Here is a 15,401-nt window from a genome sequence, read left to right as displayed (position 1 = left end):
ATTAAAAAAAACACCCAAACCACAGACACAAAGGTGTGTAACTGCGCCCTAGCGTGCAAGTAATGGAGCAGGCAAATTCCCCCCTTCAAATTCACTTAACCCTCTCATTGCAGCAACAGACCTTCTCTGGGCCTTGATCTGGCCACTACGTGCCACCAATGCCCGACCTCATCTGGGCATCAGACCTAGGGCCTCTGAACGGGAGCGCGCGGCCTTGCCCCAGAGCCCCAAACTACCTCTCAAAAGCACCCAGAAGGCAGAAAACGAAAACTAAAAAAACAAACAAAAAAAACCCAAAAACTTGTTTATTTTTTGCTTTTGGGAAAATGGTAGGAAAAGCATTAAATGCCCCTCTCCTGGAAACCAGCAACTCTGTCCTCCTGCTGCGCTCTACAAATGGAAGTCGTCCACTGCGCGTGGTCATCTGTCTCAGGTACTGGGCCGCTCACCTCATTGGACCAGGTCTAGACAACGTCGGAGCGCTGTTAGGTCTACAACTATAGAAAACGGCCTTCGTCCACCTTAAAATAAATAAAATGAGACAAAGCCGGTCCAGGGGCTAGGTCCTTTAATAACTGCATGACAAAACGGTGGTGGGGTCAGGGTCAGTGAACAGACAGACAGTCAGACTACAATACATTACCAGGTCCTTCCACAAAAAAAAAAGTGCTGGAGAAAATCATTAAAACTGTGTAATTAAATGATTTTAAAAAAAGGGTTAGTGTTACAAAAATAGACTCATAAGTCTGGAAAACTAGTTGTAAAGAAATCCCTTTTTCAAGTGTTACAATATCAAAAGATACAATACTCGTATTCAGGACTAAACAGCGACTGGGGAAGGTTTCCTGAATAAGCAGCCGTGCACAGATTTCCTCTAACCATCTAAGACATTATCTTGCTCTAAACCCCCAACACGATGAGACTGTTATAAAAAAACAAAACCAAAAAAAAAACCAACCCAAAAACCCATCCCCGCCCATCTGTCACAAACCACCACAGCGGTAAAAAAAATCTGTACTTTTGGTTGCAGAGATATTCAAACTTAGCACAATTGTCACCTCACAAATGGCTTTCAACACGTTCTCCCACGAGTCTACAAAATTTAGGGCCCGATTCATGAAACTTTTTTGCCTAAAATCTAAAATGGGAGAAAAGCCTTAGTGAAGCGGCCTTTAGAGATTTTATCGCTGCATCAGAAAACCAGATTGAGGACCTGTCTGCCACAATGTCCAGATCAGAGAAAACCTGTGTTAACACACCCTACTCTTAAAAGTGCAAACTTGTGCCTTAAGCCATCCTATGGACTGAGTTTTATTTTAGTAAATGTGTACTGTATCTTCTATCCACACATTACCATGTATATTCCTGTGTCATATTTTTAAGCTGTAAAAATGTTAAGTTCAGGTCTCATTCTGCAGAACTCTGTATCAGCCCCTCTGCAAATATCCCCCCAAACTGTTTCCAAAACAGAAAAAAAACACCGTAACCTTATTTCCCATAACTGCGGGATAAAGGTACAGAAGATACTCTGCTACACAATCACAGTATCAAATATTATGATCAGCCTTGCTGGCACATCCAGAATGCTGCATGTCCACGATAAACTATAACGTTCCTCTAAGAAGGGAAAGCTCACTTATTAAAACTTCCCACATTTCTTCTGGGGTTTTATTTACTCTCCTTCTTAACATGCACGGCAGCGTTTCCACGATGTCTGTGTGGAGCCGGCGTCGGTATCCCCAGCAGTGGGGCACAGCATCACCAGGAGATGCAGCGATGGCTCTGCGCTATGTCAGGCGCCCGTCCTAACCCAGGGCTGCCTTGCCGTCATCTGTTAGAATCCAGGGCAGGCAACCCCAGTACTCGACAGGCACCAAGGCTCTGGTTAGCAGACTCGCCCCCCTCGATCTCTCTGCAGGAGGGAAGTACCAGGTCCCACTCTTGGTCCAGTCTGACTTCCCGGCAGCTCTCTGGCACTGGGAATGCATGAACACTGGCACTCCCCCGGTATAAACCTCTCTTACCTACCTTCTCTGTGGCACAGCCTACCAGCAGGCTGCTATTTTACATGGCTGCCGAAGCAGGACCTTTAAACCGAAATTTTTCAAAAAGCCCAAACAGTCAGGCCTTTGGGTTGCCCTATATTGGCAATGAAATTGTAAACTTGCTGAAGAAGGGGGTCTGGGAACCTCAAGCACCAGAACCCCTTCAGATCTTTCTAACACTGGCCCAATAAAAAGGTAACAGAGTCGTAACCAATGAGGAGAGCTCTTAAAACATTGCTAAGTAGAATGCTTACATTTCTTTTTACCTTGTCCAGCTCAAACAATCACCCAAAAGATTTTTCCTCTACTTGGGAACACTGCCCCAAGAACACACGCCAGCAAAACAGTGAGCAAATGAACTGGTATGTATCATCGTATCCCAGGTCCCCGCAGCCGCCTTCTTAATACGTTCTGAAAGGGCCTTATTACCTATCCAGAGCTCTACTCTGACTTTCAGGTTTGCCTGGACATAGGACGGTGTTTTGGAAACGCAGACTCTGAAACTTTCCTTGCTTGTATTGAATGAAAGAAGCGCTGTAATGCAACATGAATTTGATCCAAGGCCACATGGCTCTATGGCTTATATTCCTATCTTATGTAACCAAAAAGTGCGATGTCATCTCTTAAGATGAGAATCATGCTGGGTACAATGTTTTTCTATTTAAAAAAACAAACAAAAACCCCCTGACAATGCATATTCCTTACGGATTACAGAAGCATGGAAAACTCCCGCGATGTTACTTAGCGGTTCCGATACCCGTGGGGAACGGAGCCCGCTCACAGCGCTTCCATCTGAAAGGTCACGTCCGTTTTTAACCCCACACATCCGACTCTCAGAATTCAAATGCAGATGGCAGAGTCTACGCTGCTATTAGGCATTTCCACTCCCCCCCCCCCCCTCAAATTCTTCAAATGAGCATACAAAACAGTCTAAAGGTTTTACACGCCAGGCGGCTGTTAATCCTCAGAGCCTGACTCTCGCCCCTGGTGTAAACCTCAGCACGGGCCCTCGGCAGCATGTCAAGCACCGTGTTACAAATGCATCGCGCGAGGAAAGAGCCGAGATACATTAAAAAAATAAAGGAGACGTTAAAGTGCTGGAGAAATCTAATAGGACGCCTATTACAATGGCTCACTCTGCTGAGATTTTCTGTTTAAAGCATTTGTCATGGTGACGGGTTAAGGTAACTGTCCAAATACCGAGGCTTAACACCAGCATGTCATGGCTTCTTTCTGCTCAGGCTGCAAGAGCACTTTATGGCTATCTGGAGGTTGGCTTAGCATCAACGGCTTATGGTACTTCAGTTTGTGGGCCAGCGTCAGGAATATTGCCTCCACGTGGTCGCTGTCGTAGGGATTTTTCGCAGAGGTTTCAAACAGGGGCATGCTTTGAGAGTCTGCAAACTTCTGCGCCATGTCCGTAGGCACCTGGATGGCATCCATCAGGTCACACTTGTTCCCCACCAGAATGCGGGGGATGTCGTAGGTGAGCGAGTGCTGCTTGCACTCCTCTATCCAGGACGGCAGGCTGAGAAAGCTGACCAGGTTCGTCACGTCGTACACGAAGACGACGGCGTGGACGTTGCGGTAATAGTGCTGCACCATGCTCTTCCTGAACCGCTCCTGGCCGGCGGTGTCCCATAGCTGGATCTGGAAATGCCAGAAGAAGACGACAAGAGAGATTGCTTTTAACACATGGTGTAACAGAAGGCTTTCATCCAGTGCAATACAAAAAAAATCATTCTGCAACTCAACAAAAAAGCAGCATTGGGAAGCAACTGGTCGCAAGTGATCAATTACTTTTCACAGCAAATAATACATCCAAGTCTTTTGTACAGGCAACTGATCTTGCTCTAAAAATGTAACTTTTGCACATTCTGACTAAATGTCTAGGGCCTCTGATTTGTCTGTTAATTTTCAGTCCAGTGAAAATTGCAATTTTAGTTCTAATAATATGGGGAGAGACTCGCTAGGAGTGGACAGAATGCAGCAACCGTAAATCCCTTTCGTGCTCTTACAAAACCTCTGATGTCTGGGTGGGAATCGATTTTTTGTAATAACGGGTCTATTGATAATATGTAAAGTACTGGGAATAGGGGAGCAGCCTTGCCTTACTCCCCTCTGGAGAACACACACAGAGGGCATTAAGCCGGTGTACGGGGTAGTATGAGACTTCCTCCAGAGCGTCATTTCTGTGACAAAATGCATTCCACTCTCCCAGAAATGGCAGGAATTTCACAAGAGGACAAACTGGAATCGCTTCCACAGATCCCAACGTGTCAACGCAGCCAGGGAGCATTGGGGTACAGGGAAGGGAATGATGATCCTGCCCTCAGCACTGCAAACTTCAAGCTCACTTTCCCAGGGAAATTACTTGCAGAACAAGAGAGTTTCCCCTCTGACAGGGGGGAATTGGGCCCATGCACACAACATGGATACAAAAATATCATGGTAAGTGCCAGAAGGCATCTGAAAATGAAATCTCCATGCGTGCCTTCCCTCTCCCACCTTTTTCCTGCAGGTTAACGCCTGCGTGCTGGGAACATTGGGGACGGTGGGAAATTCCACATGTAAAACGTGCATCAAGCTGCATAAAACTGATTACAACCTTCTGGAGATGCCCATTTCTTCCAGTTACACTAACTGCCATAACCATAACTATGCACGCAGTAAAAATTAATATTCTTCAATTTGTTTTAAATGTGCTACATGCTAACTTCATGGAGTGCCCCATAGTCCTATTATCCGAAAGTAAATAGACTCACATTTACCCGTTCTAGATCTCTCATTATTTTAAACACCTCTATCATATCCCCCCTCAGCCATCTCTTCTCCAAGCTGAACAGCCCTAACTTCCTTAGCCTTTCCTCACAGGGCTGCTATTCCATTCCCTTTATCATTTTGGTCGCCCTTCTCTGTACCTTCTCCAGTGCAACTATATCTTTTTTGAGATGGAGCGCCCAGAACTGTACACAGTTTTCAAGGTGCGGTCTCACCATGGAACGATATAGAGGCATTATGACATCCACTGTTTTATTCACCATTCCCTTCCTAATAATTCCTAACACTGCTTGCTTTTTTGAAAGCTCAGTGTGCTGCAGACGATGTCAATGTATTATCCACTATGACACCTAGATCTCTTTCCTGGGTGGTAACTCCTAAGATAGAACCTAACATTGTGTAACTACAGCAAGGGTTATTTTTCCCTATATGCATCACCTTGCACTTGTACATAGTAAATTTCACCTGCCTTTTAGACACCCAATGTTCTAGTCTCACAAGTTTCTCCTGCAATTCATCACAATCCACTTGAGATGTAGCTACTCTGCATAATTTTGTGTCATCCGCAAATTTGATCACCTCACTCGTTGTGCTCCTTTCCAGATCATTTATAAATTTATTAAAAAGCCTGAGGCACTCCACTGTTTACTTTTTTCCCTTACTGTGAAAATTGTCCATTTAATCTTACTCTATGTTTTCTATCTTTTAACCAGTTTGTAATACACGAAAGGACATCTCCTCCTATCCCATGCCAATTTAGTTTTCTTAGAAAACTCTCATGAGGTCAAACACCTTCTGAAAATCCAAGTACACTACATCTACCGGTTCACCTTTATCCACGTTCATTAATCCCTTCAAAAAAAAAAAATGAAGCAGATTTGTGAGGCAAGAGTTCCCTTGGGTAAATCCATGCTGGCTGTGTCCCATTAAACCATATCTTTCTATATGCTCTACGAATTTGATCTTTATAGCAGTTTCCACAATATTTCCCGGCACTGAAGTCAGGCTCACCGGTCTATAGTTTCTCAGATTGCCCCTGGAGCCCTTTTTAAATAATTGGGAATATATTGCCCACCCTCCAGTCTTCAGGTACAATGGATGATTTTAATGATAGGTTACAAATTAATTGAAAAAAAGGTCCGAAATTTCAGTTTTCTGAACCCTGGGGTGTATACCATCCGGTCCAGGTTATTTATTACTCTTCAGTTTATCGATCAGGCCTACCACATCTTCCAGGTTCACCATGATTTGATTCAGTTCATCTGAATCATCACCCATGAAAACCTTTTCTGGAACGGGCATCTCCCCAACATCCTCTTCAGTAAACACCAGAGCAAAGAAATTGTTTAATTTTTCCATGATGGCCTTATCTTCTCTAAGTGCCCCTTTAACCCCTCGATCATCTAACCGTCGAACCGACTCCCATGCAGGCTTTCTATTTTTAAAAACGTTTTTGTTACAAGTTTTTGCCTCTATAGCCAACTTCTTTTCAAATTCTCTCTTAGACTGTCTTATCAGTGTCTTATATTTAACTTGACAATGCTTATATATTTTATTCTGATGGATCCTTCTTCCAATTTTTGAATGAAGATCTTTTGGCTAAAATAGCTTCTTTCACCTCCCCTTTTAACCATGCTGGCAATCGTTTGACCTTCCTTCTACCTTTCTTAATGTGTGGAATACATCTGGACTGCGCTTCTAAGAATTTATTTTATTTTTTTTAAACAATGTCCATGTCTGTTGCACACTCTTAACCTTTGTTGCTACACTTTTCAGGGTTTTTTATTTTTCTCATTTTATCAAATTTTCCCTTTTGAAAGTTTAGTGCTAGAGCCATGCATTTGCTTGCTGTCCCCCTTCCAGTCATTAATTCAAATTCGATCATTTTATGATCACTATTGCCAAGCGGCCCCACCACCGTTACCTCTCTCACCAAATATTGCGCTTCACTGAGAATTAGAGCTAAAATTTCTCTCTCTCCTGTCAGCTTCTGAACCAATTGCTCCATAAAACTGTCATTTATTCCATCCAGGAACGTTATCTCTCTAGCATGTCCCGATGATACATTTACCAAGTCAATATTGGGGTAACTGAAATCTTCCATTATTCCAGCACTACCAATTTGGATAACTTCTCTAATTTCTCTTGGCATTTCATTGTCAGTCTCATCATTTTGGCCAGGTGGACGGTAGTATACTCCTATCACTATACTCTTCCCCAAGACACAAAGGATTTCTACCCATAAAGATTCAATTGTGCATTTCGTCTCTTGCAGGATCTTTATCCTGTTGGACTCTGTGCCATCCTGGACATAAAGCGCCACCCCTCCACCAACATGCTCCTGTCACTGAGATATAATTTGTACCCCGGTATAGCACTGTCCCTTTGGTTATCCTCCTTCCACCAGGTTTCGGAGATGCCAACTAAGTCTATGTCATCATTCACTACTATACACTAACTCTCCCATCTTACTTCTCAGACTTCTGGCATTAGCATGCAAACATTTCGAAGTGCGTTTCTGTTTGTATTAACAGCCTGCTTTTCAGTTGACAGGGATACATTGGAATCTTTTAGCTCAGGTGAGTTTTTAGTTACAGGCACTTGGACTACTTTTCTTATTAGTGGAACCTCACTGTCGGGATGCCCTAACTCTAATGCTTCATTAGTATCCTTCGAAGATACCTCGCTCTGAGTCATGCGCTGCTGAGCGACTGTCAGCTTTCCCCTTTAAAAGCTGCTATATTTCCTTTTTAAAAAGGTTAGCACCAGCCAGGGGCAGCTCAAGGCAATCTGCTACCTGAGGTGAAGGATGAAATGCCCCCCCCATGGCCCGGTGCAGGTGAAATCACAGAGGGTCAGGACAGGGGGAAGGCAAAGGAGGGTGCAGTGACTTGCCCAGGGTCACAAGGAATGGCAATAGGATTTGAACCCTGGCTTCCTTTCTTTGCAGCCCCACTGCTCTAACCACTCGGTTTTTGGCCCTGTTATTTTTTTGTTCTCAGTCTTTAGCGTCTGCACTAGGGCGAGCTGGAGAAATGTTTAATGGGGTGGAGTGGCCTTTGGCTGCCCCACCCCCTGGGTCTAGGAATAGGACTCCTACACTCCCTATTGCCTGCCTCCCACCCTTCTCCAGGATCTGCCCCCTGGGGGTGTGAGAGGCTGGTGAATGGCGGGAGTCTCTGTGTGTGTGACACACTCTCTCTTAGGACTGATACAAGAGGGTTAGATGCCCTAGACCAATCTTACAGCCTTTCATTCCCCCTTCCCTCCCCTCCCCACATAATTAAAACTTAGGCATTCTTTTCCATTTTAAAAATGTATTAACTTCCCCAACCTAAAAAGGCAGATTGCATATGGGAAACAGACATTCAAAGTACAATCTTCTGAAGTAAAAATCTCACTTACAATATAGAAACGTAATCATTCCTGCTTCACATTATTTCTCATAGGGTTGTACAGCGAGGGATGTTATCCTTTTCTGAGTAAGATGGCGCCTTTCCAACTTCTGTTGTCAGCTACTTGGTGGTAGTGAATATTATCCCCCACCTTTCTTGAGAGATTGACAAAAAAAGGATAACATCTCCTTGATGTACAACCCTGAAAGGAATTGTGAAGCAGGGGTGATTACTTTTCTATATAGAAGATCGTAACTGAAGTATTTGTTTTCTCATGAATATAACAAACTATGTCAAAATTAAACTAAACTATCTTATAATCATGGTGAATTGAATTTTCACATTTTTTTGTGGGCAAAAATATTTTCCAATATCATTGATACAATCTGAATGATTCCTGAGAGAAATATTTTGAGAGAGACAATATTCCAAAGCAAGAAGTGATGTTAAAAAAATATATATTGTATTGGGAATGATATATAAAAAAAGAATATTTTATTTTTAATTGTATGTGTGTGTGAATGGTTTATGTATGTTTTGTTTTTGGGTGTGATAGGAATTGTATGTTTGATATTTATAAGGGCTTAACCTTTTTGTTATTTCATAATATAAAGGGTTTTTTTGTATTATTGAAACATTTTTTGTAATAAAAATTGATTATGAAAATTGATTAGTTATATTCTTTATTAATTTAATTCTTCAGTGTATATAACTATCGATAAAGCCATTTTTTTTTGTAGTCTGCATTTCTCGTATTGGCCAATCCCATTGTTTCAATCTGCTTCACCACAAAGCTTGCAGAAGTGTTCCGGTCACGGTGACACTTTCAGAAACTAACGACCCATAGCTGAGCTTTCTGGGCTCTGCTCGAAGTGGCTCCGGCTACGTCTCTCTCGCAGCCTTCCCCCGAGCGGGGGTCCCTTCACCTGAAGCTCTGCCCCCGGGAGGCAGGACAGGGACTCTCAAGGTGGAATGGTTTGCCTTAAGCAGACCAGAACGGAGAGCCCAGACAACTCTGGAGGTTTGCTTTTCGGCCCAGCTTCGACTGAACTGCCTTTTTCTTGGGGGAAACGGGCCACTTAGTTGTACGATTCAGGACATCTGCATTGCATTTGCATCTGAATGAGAATAATTACGCTTTGAAGACTTTTGTAGAGCCTGGCAGCATTGCTTTTGCTGGCTCCACAATTAACTAGCTGTTATCTGCTTTCTGAAGGGGAGGCCTGTGAGGGAGCAGGTGCTGTGCCTGGCGCTGGAATGGGAGCAGTTTCACCGCACGGCTCAGCTGCCTGTACTGAGATCCTTCAGTGTGCGCTTCATTTTGAGCACAGTACGCCTGTGTCACAGTTGCTAGGTTACATTTCTCTCTATCTGCCCAATGTGTAAGCGTTTTTCTTTAGCTTTCTTTCATATGTTGGGAATAGTTGGTGCTAACAGATGTTTTATTGTGGCGACCTCTAGATGTGGGAAGAAGTGCACATAACGAGGAGGAAACGTGATTGGAGTTCTGGAATGAGGGGAAAACTCAGTACGGGCGGAGTAGGGTGAATGCCCGATGGAAGAACTCTGCTTATATGGCACGGGGGCAACTCCCAGTTACACGCACTAAAACTTCCCACAATGATAGCACATTTTGGTTTTCTTAAAACTTCTCTACCATCATTTATAAAAGTTTGGGGTATTCAGTCTGTGTTTCCAAATGATGCTCAAGGCTCTGGGAAGATGTATTAACCAGGAATGATCTTACGCACCATCTTCTGGTATCACAACAGTCGTGCTCTACACAAAATGCCTACCCTTTCTGGGTCTTATGGAGCGCCAAGCACAGATCTCACTTTGGTCTGCAAACCAGACGCTTCAACACGAAGGAATCTGTTCTCCAGAAGTCAGAACTGGGGTGGGGAGGGGTACAGGAGTAAATGCCATCCATCCTGAGGGTCTTTTACTGTAGACTCAGAAAAAATAAAATGTAATGGGCCGAACATCTCCAGGCTGATGATGCAACTCAGGAAAGCCTTAGCTGACCAAGCAGCCCAGCACCTGCTCTCACCAATTAACTTCACAAACTGGAGTCTGGCTCTCTTAATGCAGCACTTTTCTACTTGGGGCTTCATTCAAAAGACAAAAAAAAAAAATCACAGGATCCACCATCACCTTAAATCCCAATGCTGGCAGCTAAGTTATTGCATAGCCACGATGGTGCCCAATGCTCAGGGACCTTCATATGTTCATCCCCCCCCCCGGACTTTATCAGGATTTATTAGGGCAAGAACAAAAAGAGGAGAGAATCAGTGAGAAAACAGGACTCTCTTCCCCCCAGTAAATAGAAGCCAGGACAGGAAAATGTTATTAACCAGATTCTCCTACCTACCCACTCAGCAGCATCTCCCCTCTATTAACAGCCTGTCTCTCTGTGCACAGGAATCTCCCGCTCCCCCCTGCCACTGCAACTCTACTCATCCTTACAGGTGGGGGCTCCAGGCTCCTCCTCCCTCCTGCTTGCTGTGGCTCCTGCGCACTGCACTTCTGCCTGTGTGTGGGGCCAGGGAGCCTGCTGGGAAGGGGGTCGGCCCCTGCTTTCAACGCTGCATCGAGCGCATCAGACAGCAAGCATTTTGGCTGGTCGGGGAAGGGGAGGCAGAACTCGAAACGCCGCATCAGCGAGGCTGGAGGGAGCGCGCTTTCAGTGGTTGTGGTGAGGGTGGGGACTGGAAACGCTGCAGGTGCTCTGGCCCGCACAGCAGTGGTGCAAGGCCTTGAAACACTACATCTGCAACTCTGAAGCTGCTCTTTAAATCAGCCTAAGATTAGGGTGAAAACCGGTTTAAACCAATTATCGTCGTCGGAAAAATCCAGGAGTTTATGGGTGAAAAGTGGTTTATAAACTGAAAACGAAGGACCAGACAAGGACGTCACACTAGCGTGCTTGGAATGATTTTCATACAGCAGCTCCTTGGCTGGCAATGCGTTTATTATTTCAACCAGATGGGAGTAAGGAGGCAAATTATCAGGGGTAGAAACATCTTTTGGAAAAAAAAAATACCCAAGAACCAGCCAAAATTATGAGCCAAGGGAAAAAAAAAAAGTTCTTTCTATAGTGTTTTATTTATTTTATTTTTTGCTTTCACATTTTTCCTGCCCCCTCTGGGCCCTGACCTTGGGAGCAGGTGCTGAATTTTAGGTGCTTGGGTGACCTGGTCACTGGGATTTTCCAGAAATGAAATTTTAGGTCACCCAAGTGACCAGTCACCTGAGACACAATAAAAAGGGTGTATGGTACGAAAGGAGACAGGTATACTAACCAAGTGCTTAAAATACCAAAATATGGAAAGATTTGGGACAGATAATACAGAAAAATTAAATTGAGAAAGAACAATTTTCAACAGGTATCTGACGACTGACGTTCACTCACACCCAGCATCAAGGCGAGTTACGATAACATAAGTATTATTAAAAATACACAAGACACAAAGTAAATTAAAATAACAGTCATAGAAAATATACTATAAACCACAAACCTAAGGCAACATCGCAAAACATAGCCCAATCCCCCAAAACAGTCCCATGCCACTTAGCCTTCAAAATGCAAACTCTACAACACCAAAACCCTGTACAATCTACCTGCATGCCACTAAAAAAAACATTACAATCCCAGAAACACATGCTTATAGAGCAAGGCCTTCACTGTCTAAACTTTAAGTAGGCCAACTGGACCTGTAAATCATAAGGGTGGCATGCCACAGCCGCAAAGCAAAGCAACTGAAGGCTCGGCTTCTGGTCATAGCTATCTCAATAGCTAATGACGGGGGTCACTAGTGAGAGCTGTTGTGAAGACTGCAGTAGCCCTCACTGACACAATGGTTACGCAAAAGCTCACTCCAGTGACTAAACTTAAAGTCCAGGGACAGCACTTCTGAGTGCTGCTCTGGCATCAGGAGGAGACCAATTTAAGTCCAATTGAACTCCTTCTCCTCACTTCTACTTGAAGTATGCAGCGCTGTGCATAAGCAAATAAGAGTCCCTGCTCCACAGATCTTACAAGTTCATCAGGACAAATGGAGAGAGTAATGAGGTTAGAAAAGTATGCAAACCTTAAGGTGAGCTTTGAAGACAGGAGTGGGGAAGGACAGTGTAATAGTCGTTAAAGTGATGGGAAGCCAATGTTCTTCACTAATAGGAATATACGATATTTTTAGTGAGAACACAGATTTGAATGGCAGAATTTTCAATATACTAAAGTGCGAAGAGCTGCAAAATGTAAAAACCAACACATCTCAAATTTCCTGACACCACCACTAACACCGACAAGTACAGTCGGAAAATAAACTGTTGCCGGATTCTTCTGCCTATTTTAAGGGACACTTCATCTTGTGACTCAACTGGATGCTCCTGGGCCCCACCTATATTTGGTGATCCACAGCACCAGTGGGTCACTGAAAATGTTTGCTTTTATACTTTTTCCTGGTTCAGTAACTCTCATAAGATCAGACATACGAGAGGTTACTGAATCGGGGAAAAAGTATAGAATAAAGAAAGCAAAACTATCAGTAGTATTTTTTTGGTCATAAGAAATTGCCATGCTGGGTCCATCAAGGGTCCATCAAGCCCAGTATTCTGTTTCCAGAGGCCAAACCAGGCCACAAGAACCTGGCAATTACCCAAACACTAAGAAGATCCCATGCTACTGATGCCAGTAATAGCAGTGGCTATTCCCTAAGTCAACATGATTAATAGCAGTTAATGGACTTCTCCTCCAAGAACTTATTCAAACCTTTTTTGAACCCAGCTACACTAACTGCACTAACCACATCCTCTGGCAACAAATTCCAGAGCTTTATTGTGCATTGAGTGAAAAAGAATTTTCTCCGATTAGTCTTAAATGTGCTACTTGCTAACTTCAAGGAATGCCCCCTAGTCCTTCTATTATTCGAAAGTGTAAATAACCAAGTCACATCTATTCGTTCAAGACCTCTCATGTTCTTAAAGACCTCTATCATATCCCCCCTCAGCTGTCTCTTCTCCAAGCTGAACAGCCTGGTCACCGTGATATGCATTTAGATTTGTATGACAGACAAACTTTAAATCTTTTAAATAAGCATAAAAAGGAGTGTGCATAATACTAAACAAGGTGTGTGTGTGTGTGTAGGAAGGGGCCAGTCTGTTTAAAAATGACTTTGCCCATACAAACTTAGGCTCTGAATTGTATCTGTGTTTTAACTAGATAAAAAGGTTTTTGTTTTGTTTTTTTTAGTGAATACATACTGTCCTACAGAAAATACACTTGGGCTTGGAGTTTGAAGCAGTTTTGTTGGGTATGTGATCTGATCCCTACATGGTGGAAGATGTAAGCAGGTGTGGGAAGCACCAAAGTGGATGATGCAACAGGAGGTATGAAAAAACATGGATCCGAACTGGGCACACATTTTTTCAATGTGGGCACATCCCTTCTTGTTACAATAGAAAGATAAGCTGCTGTGCTAAAAAAACATATCAAGGATAAATTATGCATCCCTAGCACGTCCATGGTAATGGGCACCCAGGAGATGGTGGGTGTCCATGGGGTAGGAAAGCAGACACTTGTAAATTGAGCATCCATTTTCCTAACCTCACCAGTTAGGATTTTTTTTTTCACGCTGCTTCCTGTGGTTCCTCCTTAGTATCACAAGAACATTAAGTAGGAGGAACCACAGAAAAGCAGTCATTTTTGCTTTCTGTGGAGCTTTGAGGTGCTTCAATACTTTTTGCCAGCTCCAGGAATGGTGTTAACTTTTGCATGTTAAAACGTGTGCACCAGGAGCATGGTGATTTTTTGCATGGGGGGGGTAATAGCTAATAGCCTCATCTATATGGTATTTACATGTGATGAGTGTTATTAGCTATGTGCTGGTTTGGATAGGTTAATCCCATTACTGTATTGAGAGTTATTCTAGCACATCAGGCTGCGTGCTGGGCTGAGCACACCTTATTGCATCGGCCTGAAAGAGCGGCATCTCCCATTCCAGAAAAAACAAAGTCCTAGGGGGACCGCCACAATGGGATAGGGAGTTGGGTTCCATATGGAAATTTGATCTACTTTTGATAGATGCATATAAAATCGCTGCTGGGTAGATTAAATGGGCCTTTTGATATTTACCTGTCATTTACTATATCACTATGACCAAGGAAAAAAAAAAAAAGGTTTCACAGCAGATGATCTACAATTCTACATGACCTTCCAAAACCAATTAGGATCTGGTCTCTATCTTTCGTCTTGGTCTGGGCAAGCTCATAGGCAGCATCACCTCTGGATAATTCTTCTTCAAAAGCATCAGGGTTTGGAAAGGATGCAGGAAAGCAGCCGCGCTCCCTTACCTTGATCTTCTCGCAGTCGATGTCCACCGTCCTCTCGCGGAAGTCCACGCCGATGGTGGCCTCGGTGATGCCGGGGAAGCGGCCGGCGGAGAAGCGGTAGGTCAGGCAGGTCTTGCCCACGTTGGAGTCGCCGATGACGATGATCTTGAAGATGCGGGAGCGCGGTGCCAGCAGCGAGGCCGTGCTGCTGGTCAGGCTCACCTCCAGCGACGACTCCAGGCAGCAGGGCTCCGGCTCCGCCGCCGCCGCCGCCGCCGCCACCACCGCTGCTGCCATGGCCTCCTACGCTCACCGGAAGTCTGCCTGCTCAACGTCAGCAGCACCCGCACGCTCTTCGAGCTCTGCCTACGTCCTCAGCCACCGCCTTGTTTACGTCAGGGGGGGCGGGGGGAATGCGTGCCAAACCTCTCAGCCAGGGTTGGATAGAAAACGAGCCGGAAGCGGAAGGCGCTCCTCAAAGAGAGGCTTGGCACGCACGGCGTGGGGATTCGCTCTCTACTGAGTTTTTTTGCTTGAGGAGGGCTTTGGGAGAGTGTTGTTTGGGGGCGGAAGAGCCTCCCACCCCGGTTAGGAGTATTTGTGTGTGAGCTGAATGCTGTAAAGGCAGTTGCTGTGTGCCCCGGTATCAGTTACACACCACTGCCCCTTTGGGCCTGGTGCCTGTTGGGAAAAAAGTTCATTTTTATGCTCGGAAGGCTTTTTGTACCCTGGCCTAGAGAGCGAATAGAGGCAGAGGGAATAACATGTTGTTTATATTTACCAAGCTTTTTTTTTTTTTTTTTACTTTAGAAACAGAATGGAGGGAAAGCCTTAGTAAATCAGGCCCAGG

General features: G+C 44.3%; 1 protein-coding gene across 1 annotated transcript; it reads right to left on the bottom strand.

The window, feature by feature from the left end:
- Positions 1-546: 546 nt before the first annotated feature.
- Positions 547-14,975, bottom strand: RAB33B (RAB33B, member RAS oncogene family). Its single transcript, XM_029595660.1, has 2 exons — positions 14,573-14,975; positions 547-3,695 (listed from the first exon to the last, which is right to left on the bottom strand). The coding sequence occupies exons 1-2, from the start codon at positions 14,846-14,848 to the stop codon at positions 3,252-3,254; spliced, it is 720 nt and encodes a 239-aa protein (XP_029451520.1). The 5' UTR covers positions 14,849-14,975; the 3' UTR covers positions 547-3,251.
- Between the last annotated feature and the right edge of the window lie 426 nt (positions 14,976-15,401).

This window comes from Rhinatrema bivittatum, chromosome 1 (assembly GCF_901001135.1).
Source record: "Rhinatrema bivittatum chromosome 1, aRhiBiv1.1, whole genome shotgun sequence".
Taxonomy (NCBI): Eukaryota; Metazoa; Chordata; class Amphibia; order Gymnophiona; family Rhinatrematidae; genus Rhinatrema; species Rhinatrema bivittatum.
This window is presented reverse-complemented; position numbering and strand designations above follow the sequence as displayed.